At 40.8% G+C, this 22475-nt stretch overlaps 1 protein-coding gene across 3 annotated transcripts in view; it reads right to left on the bottom strand.

Annotated features, from left to right (window-relative positions):
- HGF (hepatocyte growth factor) overlaps positions 1-22475 on the bottom strand; it is a 192195-nt gene that overhangs the window by 66452 nt on the left and 103268 nt on the right. For all 3 annotated transcript variants that reach the window (XM_073619566.1, XM_073619565.1, XM_073619567.1), the window contains exons 7-8: positions 13291-13409; positions 10147-10312 (exon numbers count right to left, since the gene is read on the bottom strand). In XM_073619566.1, coding sequence (XP_073475667.1) covers positions 10147-10312; positions 13291-13409 — 285 coding nt within the window. The remainder of the gene's footprint in view (positions 1-10146; positions 10313-13290; positions 13410-22475) is intronic.

Below are 22475 nucleotides of genomic sequence, written 5' to 3'. Positions count from 1 at the left end.
TTCTGGACAGGAGCAAGAAAGGGACACGATCTACCCGTCACCTTCCCTGGATTGACGGGGAATTCGCGATCCACACGTTGCTGACCCCGCAGTTCAGGATACATAAATAAAACAAGTTTCTAAAGTTATACTTAGAATGGGAATCTGAGGGACATATAATAATACATATAAATATACAATATGTTTAGTTACAGTATAATATGTTTATGCATACAGATATACAGTGGGTGGAAGGCCAAGCAACCTCTGTAAAGTGTGGCCTTATTCTAATCTAGTAATATCAACGTTGGGACATGTGTAGCCAGAGATAAATAGAGAGTAAGCTTAGATGTGGAATAACCTAGCCTCCATAAAGGTTTAGCAACCTCTTAGAGATCCAGACACACATGAAACAGCTGGTGATATCTTGTTTATGATCTCACACTTTATAGTCTGATTCACACGTATGTGTTCCATTGAAGTAGGTTAATGAATGTTATGGTACTGAGCAGTACATTAACTCACATTTATTTTTAACTGATTGCCCATGCAACACAACAAATAAATAAACATGGTGGTATGTACATTGTGTTGCACTGTGGTATGCTGTGCTCTACTGTGCAATTCATTTACCAATGAATGGCAATACACTTATGCCTCGTACACACGATCGGATTGCTGGCCATCAAAACCGTGGAATTTTGTCTGAAGGGCGTTGGCTCAAACTCGTACATCGTTGCATACACACGGTCACACAAATGTTGGCCAACAATTATGAACGTAGTGACGTACAACGCGGTTTTTCAGCTCTTTAGCACCACCTTTTGGGCTTCTTCTAATTTCTTGTTAGTAGAAGTTTGGTGAGTGTTGATTCACGCTTTTCTTTTCGCGTTTTTCATTTATCGCTTTTCAGTTCGCGCTTTTCATTTCGTGCTTTTCAGTTTGTTTCTGAACAGCTGTTCATCAACCAGACATGTTGCGGAATTGGAGCAGATAATGTGTTATTTATTATTGGCCTTGGAGTTATTGATTTGACATTATTTCTTTGGTTGAATAATCATTTGATTTGGTATATTTTCTGTATTTTTGGATGCATAGAATGCACTTTTTGGTTAAATTCTATTGGCAGATATCATGTCTAATTTTATTTGTTTTCTTTTTTTAATGCACAATAAATAAATTGTGTAGAATAATACTTGGCTATATGTTTTACTGAAAATGACAGTTTGGGAGAAGGCAGTTACATTTAAAAAAATACAATGTAAAATTGACAAGGGACACCAACATAGTTATATCTTTGATCTTAAAAACTAGGGGATAATGGTGTTGTGGTAACTTGCCCAAATAAAAAAATAATAATAATAATATTATTCTTGATATCACTAGAAAAAAAAGCCTTTGAAAATGTGTTTGCAATAACTCCATCAGTATCACCAGCAAAGCAGCTTCATTATTATCCCATGAAAGAAGAAGAGAATGTGCGCTGCATTTGGAGATTTCATAATTTGCCACGTCACAAATGTTAATTCTCAATTTTAAACACTAGTTTACAAGACCGACCGCTTCTGCTTCCGAGCATGTGTGTTTGTACTTTGGACTTTTGTCCGACGGACTTGTTTACACACGCTTGGAAAATCCGACAACACACATTTGTCCGCGGAAAATTTGAGAACCTGCTAGCCAACATTTGTTGGCGGAAAGTTCGACAACAGTTGTCCGATGGAGCATACACACGGTCAGATTTACTGACAACAGCCTGTCTTTGAACATTTCCCATCGGAAAGTCTAATCGTGTACGGGCTATACACTTTGGCAGGTGCATTGGCACGCATTGTTGAAACATGCAGTTTGGTGTGATTTGCCTCATAGAACGGGAATGGGTCCTTTAACAATATCAAATGGGCCCTTTTATACCACTGCGATGTGGTAACACACACACAGTAGCCTCCCTGGTGGTATGATGTCAGATTTTTTAATCTCAAAGTGGTACATTGTTTTGCATAGAAATTTGGCATTTTATATTGTAGGCCTGTAATTCTTAGTAAAACCCCCCTAAATCTGTCCAAACAAGAGTCTAGTAGACACCCCGAGTATGATAAAGTTTGAAACACGAAATTATAATATAATATATAACTATAAATAATTATAAAAAATAATAATATAATAATAAAAAAATAATAATTTCCCCACGATTCACTATCACTCAATTCTGCAAGTGTTCTAATTTACTATCGCTGTTTTCTAGCTGGTCTACATAGTTACATAGTTACATAATAGGTGAGGTTGAAAAAAGACACAAGTCCATCAAGTTCAACCTATGTGTGTGATTATATGTCAGTATTACATTGTATATCCCTGTATGTGCTTACCTGAGACCACCGCCTGTGGAAGGGAATTCCACATCCTTGCTGCTCTTACAGTAAAGAACCCTCTAGGTAGTTTAAGGTTAAACCTCTTTTCTTTTAATTTCAATGAGTGGCCATGAGTCTTGTTAAACTCTCTTGTGCAAAAAAGTTTTATTCCTATTGTGGGGTCACCAGTACGGTATTTGTATATTGAAATCATATCCCCTCTCAAGCGTCTCTTCTCCAGAGAGAATAAGTTCAGTGCTCGCAACCTTTCCTCATACCTAATATCCTCCAGACCCTTTATTAGCTTTGTTGCCCTTCTTTGTACTTGCTCCATTTCCAGTACATCCTTCCTGAGGACTGGTGCCCAGAACTGGACAGCATACTCTAGGTGTGGCCGGACCAGAGTCTTGTAGAGTGGGAGAATTATCTTTTTATCTCTGGAGTTGATCCCCTTTTTAATGCATGCCAATATTCTGTTTGCTATGTTAGCAGCAGCTTGGCATTGCATGCCATTGCTGAGCCTATCATCCACTAGGACCCCAGGCCCTTTTCAATCCTAAATTCCCCCAGAGGTTCTTCCCCCAGTGTATAGATTGCATTCATATTTTCACCGCCCAAATGCAATATTTTAAATTTTTCTACATTGAACCTCATTTGCCATGTAGTTGCCCACCCCATTAATTTGTTCAGATCTTTTTGCAAGGTTTCCACATCCCGTGGAGAAGTTATTGCCCTGCTTAGCTTAGTAACGTCCACAAATACAGAGATTGAACTGTTTACCCCACCCTCCAGGTCATTTATGAACAAATTACACAGGATTGGTCCCAGCACAGAACCCAGGGGGACCCCACTACCCACCTCTGACCATTCTAATCACTCCCCATTTATCACCACCCTCTGAACTCGCCCTTGTAGCCAGTTTTCAATCCATGTACTCACACTTACTGTACAGTAAACGTTTATGGGGAACTGTGTCAAATGCTTTTGCAAAATCCAGATATACCACGTCTACGGCCTTCCTTTATCTAGCTGGCAACTCACCTCCTAATAGAAAGTCAGTAGATTGGTTTGGCAAGAACGATTCTTCATGAATCCATGCTGATTACTGCTAATGATACCATTCTCATTACTGAAATATTGTATATAGTCCCTTATCATCCTCTCCGAGATTTTATATACTATTGATGTTAGGCTAACTGGTCTGTAATTCCCAGGAATGTATTTTGGGCCCTTTTTAAATATTGGGCTTTTCTCCAATCAGCTGGTACCATTCCAGTCAGTAGACTGCCAGTAAAAATTAGGAACAATGGTCTGGCAATTACTTTACTGAGTTCCCTAAGTACCCTCAGGTGCAAGCCATCTGGTCCCAGTGATTTATTAATGTTAAGTTTCTCAAGTCTAATTTTAATTCTGTCCTCTATTAACCATGGAGGTGCTTCATGTGATGTGTCCTGAGGATAAACACTGCAGTTTTAGTTACTGAAGCCCCCAGATTTCCTTGTGAAGACTCAGGAGAAGAATACATTCAATACCTTCGATATCTCCCCATCCTTTGTAACCGGATGTCCTTCCTCATTCTTTATGGTCTGCCCTCCCTTTTTTACTGTTTACATACTTAAAGAATTTCTTGGGATTTTTTTTGCTCTCCTCCGCTATGTATTTTTCATGTTCTATCTTAGCCGTCCTTATTGCACCCTTACATTTCTTGTTTCATTCCTTATAAAGTCTGAATGCTGATGATGATCCCTCAACCTTGTATTTTTTGAAGGCCTTCTCCTTTGCTTTTATATGCATCTTTACATTGAAGTTAAGCCATCCCGGACTTTTGTTTGCTCTTTTACATTTATTATCCAATGGGATGCATTGGCTAATGCCCTTATTTAATATGCTCTTAAAGCAAACCCATCTCTCCTCCGTGTTCTTTGTTCCTAAAATTTTATCCCAAGTTATGCCTTCTATCGAGGTTCGTAGTTTAGGGAAGTTGGCTCTTTTGAAATTCAGTGTCTTTGTATTCCCCTTATGTTTCCTATTTGTGTGATTTATACTGAAGCCAATTGACCTGTGATTGCTGTTGCCTAAATTGCCCCGTATTTCCACATCCGTGATCAGGTCTGTATTGTTGGTAATCAGTAGATCCAGTAATGCTTTATTTCTAGTTGGTACGTCCACCATCTGACCCATAAAATTGTCCTGCAAGACATTTGGGAACTGGTGAGCTTTAGATGAATGTGCGGTTCCCTGCACCCAGTCTATGTCTGGATAATTAACCCTTTCGTGACTAAGCCCATTTCTGACATTTGGTGTTTACAAGTTAAAATCTGTATTTTTTGCCAGAAAATTACTTAGAACCACCAAACATTATGTATATTCTTTTAGCAGAGAATCTAGAGAATAAAATGGTGATTGTTGCAATATTTTATGTCACACGGTATTTGTGCAGCAGTCTTTTAAACGCAACTTTTTGGGGAAAAAGACACTTTCGTGAATTTAAAAGAAACGAAACAGTAAAGTTAGCCCAATTCTTTTGTATAATGTGAAAGATGATGTTACGCTGAGTACATAGATACCAAACATGTCACACTTTAAAATTGTGCACACTCGTGGAATGGCGACAAACTACGGTACCTAAAAATCTGCATAGGCGACCTTTAAAAAAAAATAACGGTTACCAGGTTAGAGTTACAGAGGAGGTCTAGTGCTAGAATTATTTCTCTCATTCTGATGATCACGGCGATACCTCACATGTGGGATTTGAACACCATTTACATATGCGGGCGCGACTTCTGTATGCATTTTCTTTGCTGCGCGGGGGCGGGGGGCGCTTTAAAAATTTTTTTTTTTTTTTATTTCATTTATTTTTATTTTTTTACATTGTTTTACATTGTGTTTTTTTTTTTTTTTTTTTTAATTTGATCACTTTTATTGCTGTCACAAGAAATATAAACATCCCTTGTGATAGTAATAGGTGGTGACAGGTACTCTTTATGGAGGGATCGGGGGTCTAAAAGACCCCCGATCCCTCCTTTGCACTTCAAAGCATTCAGATCACTGAAAACAGCAATTCTGAATACTGTATATTTTTTTAAAACTGGCGCCATTGGCAGCCGAGTAAACAGGAAGTGACGTAACATCACTTCCGTGTTTACAGAGAGGAGACTTGAACAAAGCCATTTCCAGCTTCGTGCCAGTCTGTCTCTAGCTGCTAGAAGTGGCGGATCGAAGATCGGGTCTCCCGGTGGGACGGGAGGCCCGGTAAGAGCGGCAGAAGGTGGTGGGAAGGGGGATGTCCCCTCCTGCTCCTCCGGGAAAACAACTGATCAGCTTTTAGCTGCATCGGTTGTTATCCCTGAATAGCCGATCGCCCACTCTAAAAAATGGTGCCAGGATGATACCTGCAGCTGTGAGCATCATCCTGGTATAACCCCCTAAAGCTAATACTGCATATCTGCGTACGCTCGGTGGGAACTGATTAAAATCCCCCATTATGATAACACTTCCCATCCTTGCTGCTAATCCAAATTGTGATAGGAGATCTGTCTCCACTTCCTCCCTCAGGTTAGGGGGCCTGTAGCATACTCCCAGTATTATTTTCCCCTTAGCTTGATCTCTTTGGAGCTCTACCCATAAGGATTCCACCTCCTCCCTATCTCCCTTAGTGATGTCATCTCTTACATTCACTTGTACATTATTCTTGATATATAGGCATACCCCTCCCCTTTTTTTACCCTCTCTATCCTTGCGATAAATGGTATACCCTTGAATGTTTGCCAGCCAATCATGAGAGCTGTTAAACCAGATCTCTGAAATTCCCACAAAATCCAAATCCTCCTCGTACAACAGTATCTGTAGTTCACCCATCTTGTCTGCCAGGCTCCTGGCATTGGTGAACATGCCACGTAGTTTAGACCGGTCGCATATTATCCTCTTATTGGGTGTTCCGAGATTGCAACTAGGACTTGCTACTATACTTACCTTGGGTTTATGTGCTTTGGTCAACCTACCACTAATGCCCCCAATACTACCCTCTGGAATATGTTCCGCGCTGACTATCTCTACCTCTGGACCCTCCCCCATCACCTAGTTTAAAACCCCCTCTAACTTTTTGGCCATCTTCATTCCCAGCAGATCTGTACCCTGCTCATTTAGGTGCAGTCCGTCCCTTCTATAGTACTGGTTATCGACTGAGAACCCAAACCCCTCCTTACTACACCAGCTCTTCAGCTACTTGTTTACTTCCCTAATCTCCCTCTGCCTTTCTGGTGTGGCTCGATGTACCGGTAGTATTCCTGAGAATACTACCTTGGAGGTCCTTTTTCTCAATTTAGCTCCTAAGTCCCTAAAATCATTCTTTAGGACACTCCATCTGCCTCTGACTTTGTCATTGGTGCCAACATGCACCATGACAGCTGGGTCTTCCCCAGCACCTCCCAATAATCTGTCCACCAGATCCGTGATGTGCTGAACCTAAGCGCCCGGTAGACAACATACTGTTCGGTGCTTCAGGTCTTTGTTACAGATTGGCCTCTCTGTCCTTCTAAGAATTGAGTCCCCTACCACCAAAATCTGTCTTTCCTTTCCCTTCGCTTCCCCCCACTCTCACTGGAGGAGTTCTTCCCCTGGCAGCTAGGAGAGTCCCTCAGCTCCAACAGTGCTGGTCCCCGACTGGTTTCACCAATGTCACTCAATGGAGCATACTTATTGGGATGCTCCAGCCCTGGATCAGCCTCCCTAGCACTTCCCCCTCTACCCTTCCTGACTGTCACCCATCTACTCTTTGCTAGTGCCTGCACCTCTTTGTCTCCACCCGCCTCTGTGCTGGCCCCTGCCGGCATCTGCCGTGTACGTTCCTGGCTCTCCTTTAGTATAGAGGGACTTCTCAGTGCTGACAGTTGCTTCCCCAGATTCAGAACCTGGGCTTCCAGGGAAACAGTGCGCTTACATTTTGCACAGCAGTATTCACCCTCGATCGGATGATCAAGGAACGCATACATGCTGCAAGATGTACAAAGAGTCACCTCTCCACACCCGCCGGGCATCGTACCTATTAAATTTAATGAGGATTGGGGATTATACTCTGTCCAAATTACCTAACAACTAGCTTCCTGACACTAATACGCAAGACAATACACAGGTACTCGCAGAACTACGTGCACTCGCAGAACTACGTGCACTCGCAGACCACTCGCAGAACTACGTGCACTTGCAGAACTACATGCACTTGCAGACTACTAGCAGAACTACGTGCCCTCGCAGACCACTCAGAGAACTACATGCACTCACAGAACTACGTGCACTCGCAGACCACTCGCAGAACTACGTGCACTCACAGAGCTACATGCACTCGCAGACCACTCGCAGAATTATGTGCACTCGCAGAACTATGTGCACTCGCAGACCACTCGCAGAACTACGTGCACTCACAGAACACTTGCAGAACTACGTGCACTCACAGACCACTCGCAGAACTACATGCACTCGCAGAACTACGTGCACTCGCAGACCACTCGCAGAACTACGTGCACTCGCAGAACTACGTGCATTCGCAGACCACTCGCAGAACTACGTGCACTCGCAGACCACTCGCAGAACTATGTGCACTTGCAGAACTACGTGCAGTCGCAGACCACTCGCAGAACTATGTGCACTAGCCGACCATTCGCAGAACTACGTGCACTCGCAGACCACTCGCAGAACTACGTGCACTCGCAGACCACTCACAGAACTACGTGCACTCGTAGAACTACGTGCACTCACAGAACACTCGCAGAACTACGTGCACTCGCAGAACTATGTGCACTCGCAGACCACTCGCAGAACTATGTGCACTCGCAGAACTACGTGTACTCGCAGACCACTCGCAGAACTACGTGCACTCGCAGAACTATGTGCACTCGCAGAAATACGTGCACTCGCAGACCACTCGCAGAACTACGTGCACTCACAGAACACTCGCAGAACTACGTGCACTCGCAGACCATTCGCAGAACTACGTGCACTCGCAGACCACCCGCAGAACTACGTGCACTCGCAGACCACTCGCAGAACTACGTGCACGCATAGAACTACGTGCACTCGCAGAACACTCGCAGAACTACATGCACTCACAGAACTACGTGCATTCGCAGACCACTCGCAGAACTACGTGTACCCGCAGAACTACGTGCAGTCGCAGAACACTTGCAGAACTACGTGCACTCGCAGACCATTCGCAGAACTACGTGCACTCGCAGACCACTCGCAGAACTACGTGCACTCGCAGACCACTCGCAGAACTACGTGCACTCATAGAACTACGTGCACTCGCAGAACACTCGCAGAACTACGTGCACTCTCAGAACTATGTGCACTCGCAGACCACTCACAGAACTACGTGCACTCGCAGACCTACGCTTTTGACGTAAAGGGACACTTTTTGGCTGCCATGGACAATCTCAAGTTTCCAGGCAGAAAGAACAGTATATATAATATAAAACTACATGCAGGGCACTGGAAAAGCACTAAGGACAAAGGGAGGTGAAATGATTTGATACAGTAATGTAATCTGTAAGATTACAGTGTACTGTATGTGTTTTTTGTACTTTTCAAATTTGCTGCGGGGCTCTGCCCCATGCGTTGTGGAGGGAACGGAGCCCGGCACACAGAGCATCGAGCGGAGGACACAGCCCGCAGACACAGCGGGAGGACATCACAGGATCCTGGTGACAAGGTAAGTAATCTGGACCAGGATCCTGAGATGCAATCCCAAGTGTGGCTTGGGGTTCCTGCTAATGGTAACCAAATGTAACCCCGAGCCACACTTGGGATTACTGCCAGGGAGGATAATATGATGCAATCTACTGCAATGCAATGCCATTCATTCTGAGGTGAACACAGCAACGTGCATCAATGCACTAATGTGCATTGTGATGTGCTATTCTGCCAAAAATAATGTGTGAATGATTTTGGTCCATTGTGGTGGGTAGGGCAGCCTGTTTAAATGAGAAGTGTCTACACATAGGCCTTAATAATTATCCTATGTTGTCTGTCCTTGCATTATTTTAAGGGAGAGGTTGTTTATACAGACAATGGCTATTGTTTTTTCTAACATTATATTGGGGCTATGTCATGTGGTAATGCTGGACACATATAGTGCTTTCTAGAATTCATATTTTTAGAAATCTTAAAGCTGAACTTCAAGCATATACAAAACACACAATTAATGCAGTTCTGTATAGACTAATAATTTCTTATATTTTATTATATCTAAAAGATTCAGTGACAGGACTGTGTGACAGGACTGTATAAATCTCAGAAATGGTTTGCCTGAGTTCAGTTCACTAACAGTTTTGCAAATCTTGCTCAAAAATCAAAGCTGAATTGAAGCCTATGGGGGGGGGGGGGGGTAATAAATTCTGACCATTTCTAGGGCTAATATAGGGATAAATAAAAACCACATTTTCTCATTGAAATGGGGGCTGGGTTATGCATTCCTATAAAGTATTGCCTCTTGCATCTCAATGTCAATCTCAACTTTGCAAATCCCTGGGGTTTGCCACAAACCCATGGTAGTGATGGCTTTGGGATACCAAAACCTCATTGCTGATGGACAGAAGTACAAATCCTTTGGCAGGTAAAACAACTCAAAAATATTTAGTATTTAGCTGTTTGCCTGGGGTTCAGTCATAGCTTGACAGAGATTCTTATTACACAGGAATACCTGTTGAAAATAATTTGTGCCCAGAAATGTTGAAATGTTTTATTGAAAATTCAAAAAAAGAAAACATATGATTCCACATACTGTATAGTACTTAATAATGACATAAAAAAGTTTTCTTACTTGCACTTGTAGTTTTCTGGAGTGACGTTATGCTGATGTGGAAACTGAGAATCCCATCTCTGACATTGGATTCCATTGTATGTTGTTGTGACAGTTCCACGATATCCATCTCCTTGGCCCTTAATGCAGTCTGTTGTAATATCAGTATTGTTGACAATGCTGTGTGCTAAGAACAACCAAAACATCAATAACAGAAAGATTACTACCTTTGTAAAATGTTAATATGAAGAGTAAGATAAATGCTTTCCCTTTATATTTTGTAATGTGATAATATGGCAGCAGAGTTATTAATATTTCCTGACCTCAGGGGTGGCAAAATCTGCATCAACAACTGCTGTAAGCCTAGGTTACACACAGGTCCCATGTATTTTTCAGAAATGAATCAATGGTGCCACTTATGTTAATGAACAGCAGTTCCCTTATCTAAGTTAGAAACATCTGGAGCATGAGCTCTCACTGTAATCAACGTTATGTTCTGATGTATTCAAATATTTTTTTTGGCATTCTCATTCCTTGAGATGCCAGACCACTGTATTTTACAACACGTAAGTGTATAATCAAAGATAGGCCAAATCTAATTTATTGAAAAGCACGTAAAGTGCTATTGTGTTTTGTAAAGGCCTAAAAAAGTAGATGATAATAAATATTTTGGATTTTGCTTTAGCGAACAAAATAATGAACGCTGGCTTGGCAAATTGAATTTTATTATAATGAACCTAGACTGCATTTTAATTTGTCTGCTTTGTTAATGACCAAATCTGAATAATTCGCATGTCTAGACAGGTTTTTGGAAACCTTAAAAGGCACAGTCATTATTTCTTTCAGACATTAGCAATTGGTTTTGACTCACCTTGCAATGTTGCTTATTGTTTGAACACTACATACTTCAAGAACATGAATGTGCCAAACTGGCTAGTATTATCAGATCTTCTTTCTATAGCCTACCCAATCAATAAAACAATGCATAATCACTGTACTTAGCATCTATTTTATTATTTGTTTGGGAACACAAACTATATCAACAATTGTTTATATGGTTTCTCTGTACTTACTCAAGACAATAACATGACTATGCTATAGAACATTTTTTCTTTGCTCCTTCTCAATATTACATTCCCAATATCTTGTATCAGGCACAATAAACCCTCTTTATACCTAAGAATTCAATATAATTTTGTTACTCCCAAACACAACAAATATTTGCAAATCAGAATCAATGCAGGATATATAAACATGCATAATAATTGAATATGTCAATGTAAGTAATTATTTTCTTAAAACTAAAATGGTGGTTTCCTAGTTTATGTCAAAAATGCCCAATCACAATAGCAATAGTTTTGGGAAAACTTATCTCCAGTGACTGCAAAGAATCAGGTAGTTAAGACTGGAAAATGCTATGCAAAATTTTACAGAGTCCAAAGGATGTCATTTGCTTTAATCTTGATGCTAACTATGCAACTACATGTAAATCAGACTTATGATGGCTAGTAAATTAAACATTAATAAACATTACAGCATTATGTCTTAAGTTTTTAAGAACAAAGATAAGCAAAAGCACATCTAAAGTGAGGGTAACCATTGATATCACATGATTGGTCCCCAGTTTAGACAATTTAACTAGATTGAGAGCAAGAGACAGTCTCATATCTATGGACAACAATAGAAGCTGAAGTGATATGTATATAATAAAACAATTGTTTCAGGCTGAGCCATACATAGCCAGTTCATATCTCGAATTGAGCCTGATTTACTAAAGAAGATGACAATATTCATTAAATAAATTGTGTGAATGTTCACCTCATTTAACCAATCCAATGTGTACATGAAATGAAAAAGCAGTTTGATTTTCATATATGATTGGATAATCATAATCTTAAACTGGATAATCGGAGTCTTCACATTTGTAGAGTGAAGATTCCCAACACCTTTAGTAACTGAACCTTAGTGTGTCCATAAAATAACTTCTCTCCTTCATTCCAAATTAAAACAGTATATAATTTACATTTCTAGAGTTTTTATCTTGTATACTGTAATAATTCTGAATCAAGGAAGAGTTTTTAGCACACACTGTGTGATCTGACCTTTGTTTCCTCAATAGAACAGAAACTGCTAGTTGCTAAATACTAAGCAAAAAAGATGGATTTGACAGACTTAAAGCTGAGCTCTGGGAATACTAAAAGCCCTCCTTGCTTTGGAACTATAACCACTCTGATAGGGTTGATTTCTCATTTGCTGCTAGAACAGTCCCTAAAGTCTCTTTTCCCCTGCACCCTTGTGGTCTAAGGTCCTCTGATGTCAGCATGACTGATGCAGAGCGAATAGCCCTGCACCAAAGCATGGGAAAGCACCATCTTCCTTGGGAGCAGAGGATCAGGTAAGTGAAGCAGCTTTTTCTTTCCCAATACAGAAACGAGTAGTCAAACCTTGCAGTGTGTGTGTGCAGGCCCATTTCAATAAAGGACTCTTAGTTTTCCTGTAGTTGAACTTTAAAAGTCTCTTGTTTAATCAAAGGTTTGTCAATGTTAAAAGTGTCTGATTGTACTACTTCCTACCTTAAACTTTCATGCACACTGGACCCAAACATACACGTCTATTACTGAATCTGCAGAAGGCTTCTCCTAAAGGTTAAATATACACAATGAACTCGAAAAACCATCTAGAACTCGTAATTCAATTTACTATGGACACTTGTGAAGGATTAAAATTCTTAAAACATACATGGACCCTAGCAGCCCTGAAATTCTCATCACATCCTCACTCAGACCACATAACAACAAGTGGTTAGTTGTCTCCCCACTGGATTGTTCATAAAAAATAGAATTTGTCTGAATCAGAAGACCACTCTTCCAATCATATGGCAGAGTGGTCAGAGCTGTGATCTTCAGGATTTACCCTGCCAATATTTCCAAGCATTATGAAAAGCTGCAAGATGATTGAAACCATTTGCACCCAGTCCCTGTTGCACATACTGTAAATGACAGCTATTATGCATTAGCAAGAAGGTTGTATCTAGAAAATTAATTAGCTGGTATGCTTGAAATGTAATAGTCAAAGCAAATGTTTTCAGCATTTAATTTATTTGCAGTTTGGCATGCTAATAAAGATAAAGTGAACATAGAAGGCATATATTTGGTTACCACTCACCACAGGGCTTAATTGCACAGAACTCCCAGGGGGTGAGAGGGTCAAGTGTGTGACACCATGGTCTGGCCTTGCCATCAGGGTTGCGGCAGTAATTATCATTTAGTCCCTTGTTAGGATATCTGGAAAATGCAGTTAGAGAAAAAAGAAAACATCATGTGTCATCCAAGCAGACTGACAGAGCAAGATCACCTTTCATTTTTAAAGCACCCAATTAGGTGTGGATTTCATGAGCACAGCATGGTATTTCAACTCATTAGGGAAGCTGATGATAACAGGAGGAAACCCCATCCTTTTAACTGGTAATGAGGTTTGTGATATTCTGCTTGTTTCTTGAGCATTTAAAGGCCTAAGGTTATTCATTTTTTCCATCATCTTGTTTCTTGTTAAAACAGGGTAGTCAAACTTATAGTATAAGTATCGACTTATAGCGCAAAGTTGCAAATTGTGCAACACAATAGAAGAAAGTTATTTTATAGTAATTATTTAATTTAGTAATGAAAGTATACACCACAGGTGCATTCACTAAAAAAATCATATGTTAATATTAATATTTTAAATAATATATTTCTGTAACTATTAAAGATCAAATTACAATAAGTGTTCATTTGCACCCAGTGCATTGCATACAGTTATAAAGGTTTAATTTGTGTTTAGTCAAAGTGTTTACTTGGTCATAGCAGGTTTATTTCTGCCCTGTCGAATGTGAATAAGGTGACAAGTGGAAAAATGAATTGCCTTTTATCACATTTTGACTTCTCAACATTGTCTGGTGTTATTGATCCCAAACATTTTTCAGTGTCCAAAATTTTTGGGCTGTAGACAACTTCATCTTCTAAGAATCCAAAATATATACTTACCAAATTTAAATGTTTTATTTTCTTTCTGTTCCACCCTTCTCTCCTCCCAGCTACATTAATCATTAGCAAAGCTTGCATACAATTTCAACTCAAACTTCTCAGTTATATATATGTATATAATTAATATATAATCATATATACACTGTATACACATACAGTAAAAGCAAAGCAAGTCTGTAGAAACACACAATCCAAAATAAATGTCTTGGTGCTCCTCACAAAATAAATAATGTAGCAACATGTATTGTGGGCACTCAAAGGCCTGTCACAGGTGAACAAGACGTATGATATAGCTATGTTGTACCAACATATCAGCAAGTCAGAGCCCACCTTTAACAAGCAGAATACACAATGGTCTAAAAATGGTCACCATGGGCCCAACCCCTAACCAAAAGTCCCCACTCAAAACAAATGATTCGACAGAGGTTGCAACACTCAATAAGTATTTATTTTAATTCAGAAAATACTCCTACAAAGAACAAGAGTTTTGGGGAAAGCCAGAGGAAGGACCAGAAGTGTTGCCATTTCATTATGTCCGGATTTATATATATATTGCACACTGGTTTGGTTTGTATAATTCCCATAAAGTACACTCATTGAGTTAGTGTGTTGTTTCCAAGTTTAATTCTCCTGGTGTTTTAGCCCACTCCTAGAACACATTCCCTAGAATTCATAAAGACTGGGGCAGACAGATTTTGAAACAAAAAATGTGTCTCACATATGTTCTAGAAGTGGTGCAGCATAGACCAAATTGATGTACCTGTCTAGGACTTGTACTTAAATTTTGCGCACACTTCCCCTGCTTTTGTAAAATCTGTCACGTTATGCCAAAAGAAAGTTGGTCCTAATTAGCTCCACTTTTGTAGGATATGAACTGTCTGTATTTTATTTTGAATTTTGCTCAGGTGTTGCACCACAATGCAGAAGTGGAGCAAATTAGAACTCCCTGAATTTGGCACACAAATTGCTGTCAGAACCAAAACTGTTGCAGATGTTTTTTGAATTAGGCACAACACATTAAGAAGAGAAATTCATGCCAGAAAATTTGTGAAGCAGCTTTATTGAATTCCCCCACACTGGCTTCATGCTTAACTCTCTCCAAAACTTTATTATAGGGGGACAAAGGAAATTACTGCAAGCGACTTCATCGAGAGGAATTTATTTTATTGGGTCAGTGCTTTCTGAGAAGCTCTGAATAATATTGCTGTTTTGTAAATATGGAAAAAGTATTGTTGGTACAAGCTGCTATTTGCACCCACTGCTAATTTTGTAAATGTTAACCAAAGCTTTAAACAAAACTCAAGATATGTACTACAAAACTCTTAAACATTCCCTCTTATTAACTCACTTATACTTTATTAAACTTTTTGCAATTAGAAAATGGAAAGATACTAGAGAGATAGATGTGCAGTTCTTGGAACCGGATTAATGAAAAGGTTTTATTAGGTCATTGTGTATATGTAAATTCCTGTATAATTAAAACCACCTGAAGCTCAGAGGCTGTTGTACTTTTCTTAACTCATAAATACCCAAAATGATTTAATAGATCCATAAACCAGCATAACTTCTAAAAACTTCAATTGTTCTGATGAGTTTGGGGAAGGAAGCAATTCGCTGGTTGCTATTTGCCATACATCAAAAAGTATATGTATAGACATGCTTTCATTAAATCACAATGTCCTAGAAGCAATGCAGACAGAAAGAGATTCCTAAACCTCATCTATGAGCTCTAATAATAAAATATGTATGGCTTAAAAGGTATTTGAAATAAAAGAAAATTATTACTATTATTTTTATATCAGCATTACTATCATATATTTATATTATTTATCAGACCAAAATACCAAATTACAACTATTTATAAAAGCACAATTAGCATGTGACCAATCCAACACACGTGACTTTCCCCTTACTAAATAATACATAATACAAGCAGCTGTGGTAAGATTAAAATACCTGGTAATGTAACCCATCATGAATCTAGTTTCCATAGCAAATATAAATGCAGTAAAAGCCTAAGTTTAGTTTTAAAAAAATAATAAGCACACGGGACATTATTTACCTTCAGTGAGATGTGCCCTTGTGCTGATATGTCTTTGTTTAGCAGAAATCTTACTCATCCAATATCTCCCACCCCACAACTGTAAGCTAGTGATGCAGCGGGGTTAATAAAACTGTCATAGGCACTCATAAAGAGCGCCCAAATACACCTACCCTTTTCAATTAGCTCCTCCAATCTTAGAAGCTGGCACTACAGCAAATGAAACATGATCTATGAATGGAGAGGGCAGACTTTTCAATCTATCAACCCGTCTTTCATTTATAGATCAATTTATATTCATAGTAGCTGTAGTATGGTTTTAAAAAATGGAGGAGCTGGGTGGAAAGGCTTGATACCTGTGTCTGGTAATGCAACCCATCATGAATCTAGTTTCCACAGGAAATGTAAATGGAGTAAAAGCCTAAATTTATTATAAAAAAAATAAGCACATGGGACATTATTTACCTTCAGTGAGATGTGCCCTTGTGTTGATATGTCCTTGTTTAGCAGAAATCGTACTTATCCAATATCTCCCACCCCCCCCGCAACTGTAAGCTAGTGATGCAGCGGGGGTTAATAGAACTCTCACAGGCACCCATCATAAGTGCCCGACTGCACCCACCCTTTCATCCCAGCTCCTCTACTCTTAGAAGCCAGTGCTACGGCAAATTAAACTTGATCTAAGATTGGAGGGGGCAGACTTTTAAATCTGTCAACCTGTCCTTTGTTTATAGATGAATTTTCATTCATAGTAGCTGTAGTATGGCTTCAATGAATGGAGGAGTTGGGCAGAAAGGCTTGATGAGTACCTATGTCTGTGGGGGGGCACCTGAAGAAGAAAATTTCTGCTAAATGAGGACAAAGCAACACCAGGGACACATCTCACTAAAGGTAAGTAATATCTCTTATGCCCAGTCTTTATTTTTTTAAACTTAGGGTCGATTCACACTGAGGCAGCACGACTTGCAGCGCGACTGCCTCAGATAACTTGAACACGACTGCAGCGGCGACTTGCAAAACGACTTCTATATAGAAGTCGATCCAAGTCGCCTCAAGTCACCCCCAAAGTAGTACAGGAACCCTTTTCTAAGTCAGAGTGACTTGCGTCGCTCTGATTAGAACGGTTCCATTGTACAGAACGGAACTCTACTTGTCAGGTGGCAAAGTCGCCTGACAAGTCATCCCAGTGTGAACCGGCTCTTAGGCTTTCAGTACCTCATATTATTATTATTATTAGTTTTATACAGAATTTATATAGCACCAACAGTTTGCACAGTGCTTTACAACATGAGGGCAGACAGTACACTTACAATACAAATCAATACAGGAGGGATCAGGGCCCTGCTCGTTAGAGCTTACAATCTAGAAATATTATTCATAAATTGTGAATCTTTTACAAGGAATGTAGAAATTACAGGGCCCCGTAGTGAACTTTTGAGAGTTCCACCATCAGTTGCAGGTAGCATATAATGCAATCCTCTTTATATCTCTTTACATTAGAGGTCAGAGGTGAGTGGTACATTATGTACCCCATATTGGGATTCTACTGATACTCCTTAAGGTGTATCTAAAGCCAAAACTTTTGTTTTTGTTTTGGATAGCTTTTCAAAGGTCAAATTTGTGTCAGTTTTGTTTCCTGTCTTTGCTCCAACTGAAAATATTCACTCTTTTTGCTTATTTTAGTGACCTTTGGTACTGAGAAAGTAAAAGATGGGAAACCAACAAGTTGTCAGTGGAACAAGAATAGTGGTTTAAATAATCTATTTACATAAACAAGATGTTAAAGTGGAACTACACTGTATCTGAGCACCACAAACCAAGAATGCTGTTTAACCACTTGCCGACCGCCTAACGACGATATATGTCGGCAGAATGGCACGGGCAGGCAAAATCACATACCTGGTACGTGATTGCCTGCCCGTGGGCGGGGGGTCCAATCGGACCCCCCCGGTGCCTGAGGCAGCCGGCTTTGGTCTGGCAGCGATCAGAGATGGGAGGGAGGCCATCCATTCGTGGCCCCCCCTCGCAATTGCTCCCAGCCAATGAGAATCGTCCCCTGCCTCTGTGTAGTACACAGAGGCAGGGGATGTGATGTCATCTCTCCTCGGCTCGGCAGTTTCCGTTCCGGCACCGAGGAGAGAAGACTGAAATGTGAGTTGCACAACACAACACACACAGTAGAACATGCCAGACATACTTTACACCCCCGACCCCCCCCGATCGCCCCCCGATCACCCCCCAATCACCCCTCCCCCTGTCACACTGACACCAAGCAGTTTTTTTTCTGATTACTGCATGGTGTCAGTTTGTGACAGTTAGTGTGTTAGGGCAGTGAGTATTAGCCCCCTTTAGGTCTAGGATACCCCCCTAACCCCCCCTAATAAAGTTTTAACCCCTTGATCACCCCCTGTCACCAGTGTCACTAAGCAATCATTTTTCTGATCGCTGTATTAGTGTCGCTGGTGACGCTAGTTAGGGAGGTAAATATTTAGGTTCAGCGTTTTATAGCGACAGGGACCCCCATATACTATCTAATAAATGTTTTAACCCCTTGATTGCCCCCTAGTTAACCCTTTCACCACTGATCACCGTATTATCGTTACGTGTGACACTTGTTAGTTCGTTTATTTTTTATAGTGTCAGGGCACCCGCCGTTTATTACCGAATAAAGGTTTAGCCCCGGCGGTGATATGCGTCGCCCCAGGCAGTGTCAGATTAGCGCCAGTACCGCTAACACCCACGCACGCAGCATACACCTCTCTTAGTGGTATAGTATCTGAACGGATCAATATCTGATCCGATCAGATCTATACTAGCGTCCCCAGCAGTTTAGGGTTCCCAAAAACGCAGTGTTAGCGGGATTAGCCCAGATACCTGCTAGCACCTGCGTTTTGCCCCTCCGCCCGGCCTAGCCCAGCCCACCCAAGTGCAGTATCAATCAATCACTGTCACTTACAAAACACTAAACGCATAACTGCAGCGTTCACAGAGTCAGGCCTGATCCCTGCGATCGCTAACAGTTTTTTTGGCAGCATTTTGGTGAACTGGCAAGCACCAGCCCCAGGCAGCGTCAGGTTAGTGCCAGTAGCGCTAACACCCACGCACGCACCGTACACCTCCCTTAGTGGTATAGTATCTGAACGGATTAATATCTGATCCGATCAGATCTATACTGGCGTCCCCAGCAGTTTAGGGTTCCCAAAAACGCAGTGTTAGCGGAATCAGCCCAGATACCTGCTAGCACCTGCGTTTTGCCCCTCCGCCCGGCCCAGCCCACCCAAGTGCAGTATCAATCGATCACTGTCACTTACAAAACACTAAATGCATAACTGCAGCGTTCGCAGAGTCACGCCTGATCCCTGCGATCGCTAACAGTTTTTTTGGTAGCGTTTTGGTGAACTGGCAAGCACCAGTGGCCTAGTACACCCCGGTCGTAGTCAAACCAGCACTGCAGTAACACTTGGTGACGTGGTGAGTCCCATAAGTGCAGTTCAAGCTGGTGAGGTGGCAAGCACAAGTAGTGGCCCGCTGCCACCAAGAAGAAGACAAACACAGGCCCGTCATGCCCATAATGCCCTTCCTGCTGCATTCGCCAATCCTAATTGGAAACCCACCGCTTCTGCAGCACCCGTACTTCCCCCATTCACATCCCCAACTAAATGCAGTCGGCTGCATGAGAGGCATTTTCTTTATGTCCTCCCGAGTACCCCTACCCAACGAACCCCCCCAAAAAAGATGTTGTGTCTGCAGCAAGCGCGGATATAGGCGTGACACCCGCTATTATTCTCCCTTCTGTCCTGACAATCCTGGTCTTTGCATTGGTGACATGTTTTGAACGCTACCATACACTAGTTGAGTATTAGCGTAGGGTACAGCATTGCACAGACTAGGCATACTTTCACAGGGTCTCCCAAGATGCCATCTCATTTTGAGAGACCCAAACCTGGAACTGGTTACAGTTATAAAAGTTACAGTTACAAAAAAAAGTGTAAAAAAATAATAAAAACACAAACAAAAATATAAAATAAAAAAAAATAGTTGTCGTTTTATTGTTCTCTCTCTCTCTATTCTCTCTCTATTGTTCTGCTCTTTTTTACTGTATTCTATTCTGCAATGTTTTATTGTTATTATGTTTTATCATGTTTGCTTTTCAGGTATGCAATTTTTTTATACTTTAGCGTTTACTGTGCTTTATTGTTAACCATTTTTTTGTCTTCAGGTACGCCATTCACGAATTTGAGTGGTTATACCAGAATGATGCCTGCAGGTTTAGGTATCATCTTGGTATCATTCTTTTCAGCCAGCGGTCGGCTTTCATGTAAAAGCAATCCTAGCAGCTAATTAGCCTCTAGACTGCTTTTGCAAGCCAAGCAGTGGGAGGGAATGCCCCCCCACCATCTTCCGTGTTTTTCTCTGGCTCTCCTGTCTCAACAGGGAACCTGAGAATGCAGCCGGTGATTCAGCCAGCTGACCATAGAGTTGATCAGAGACCAGAGTGGCTCCAAACATCTCTATGGCCTAAGAAACCGGAAGCTATGAGCATTTTATGACTTAGATTTTACCGGATGTAAACAGCGTCATTGAGAAATTGGGGAAGCATTTTATCACAACGATCTTGGTGTGGTCAGATGCTTTGAGGGCAGAGGAGAAATCTAGGGTCTAATAGACCCCAAAAAAGAGTACCTGTCACTACCTATTGATATCATAGGGGATATTTACATTCCCTGAGATAACAATAAAAATGATTTTAAAAAAATGAAAGGAACAGTTTAAAAATAAGATAAAAAAGCAAAAAAAAAAATTAAAAAAATAAAAAAAAAGCACCCCTGTCCCCCCTGCTCTCGCGCTAAGGCGAATGCAAGCGTCGGTCTGGCGTCAAATGTAAACAGCAATTGCACCATGCATGTGAGGTATCACCGCGAAGGTCAGATCGAGGGCAGTAATTTTAGCAGTAGACCTCCTCTGCAAATCTAAAGTGGTAACCTGTAAAGGCTTTTAAAGGCTTTTAAAAATGTATTTATTTTGTTGCCACTGCACGTTTGTGCGTAATTTTAAAGCATGTCATGTTTGGTATCCATGTACTCGGCCTAAGATCATCTTTTTTATTTCATCAAACATTTGGGCAATATATTGTGTTTTAGTGCATTAAAATTTTAAAAAGTGTGCGCAAATACTGTGTGAAAAAAAAAAATGAAACACCCACCATTTTAATCTGTAGGGCATTTGCTTTAAAAAAATATAAAATGTTTGGGGGTTCAAAGTAATTTTCTTGCAAAAAAAAATTATTTTTTCATGTAATAAAAAAGTGTCAGAAAGGGCTTTGTCTTTAAGTGGTTAGAAGAGTGAGTGATGTGTGACATAAGCTTCTAAATGTTGTGCATAAGATGCCAGGACAGTTCAAACCCCCCACCAAATGACCCCATTTTGGAAAGTAGACACCCCAAGCTATTTGCTGAGAGGCATGTCGAGTCCATGGAATATTTTATATTGTGACACAAGTTGCGGGAAAGAGACAATTTTTTTTTTTTTTTTGCACAAAGTTGTCACTAAATGATATATTGCTCAAACATGCCATGGGAATATGTGAAATTACACCCCAAAATAGATTCTGTTGCTTCTCCTGAGTATGGGGATACCACATGTGTGGGACTTTTTGGATGTCTACTTTCCAAAATGGGGTCATTTGGGGGGGTTTGTCACCTGGGCATTCAATGGCCTCCGAAACTGTGATAGGCAGTGAAGAATGAAATCAAAAATTTACGCCCTTAGAAAGACTGAAGGCGGTGCTTGGTTTTCGGGGTCCCGTGCACGGCTAGGCTCCCAAAAAGTCCCACACATGTGGTATCCCCATACTCAGGAGAAGCAGCTAAATGTATTTTGGGGTGCAATTCCACATATGCCCATGGCCTGTGTGAGCAATATATCATTTAGTGACAACTTTATGCAAAAAAAAAAAAAAAGTGTCACTTTCCCACAACTTGTGTCACAATATAAAATATTCCATGGACTCATCATGCCTCAAATCAAATAGCTTGGGGTGTCTACTTTCCAAAATGGGTCATTTGGGGGGGTTTATGCCATCTGGGCATTTTATGGCCTTCAAAACTGTGATAGGTAGTGAGGAGTAAAATCAAAAATTTACGCCCTTAGAAATCCTGAAGGCAGTGATTGGTTTTCGGGGCCCCGTACACGGCTAGGCTCCCAAAAAGTCCCACACATGTGGTATCCCTGTACTCAGGAGAAGCAGCTGAATATATTTTGGGGTGCAATTCCACATATGCCCATGG

The sequence above is a fragment of the Aquarana catesbeiana genome, linkage group LG03, assembly GCF_042186555.1.
Source record: "Aquarana catesbeiana isolate 2022-GZ linkage group LG03, ASM4218655v1, whole genome shotgun sequence".
Classification (NCBI taxonomy): domain Eukaryota; kingdom Metazoa; phylum Chordata; class Amphibia; order Anura; family Ranidae; genus Aquarana; species Aquarana catesbeiana.
Note: the sequence above shows the minus strand (reverse complement) of the source record. Positions and strands in the feature narration are given on the sequence as shown.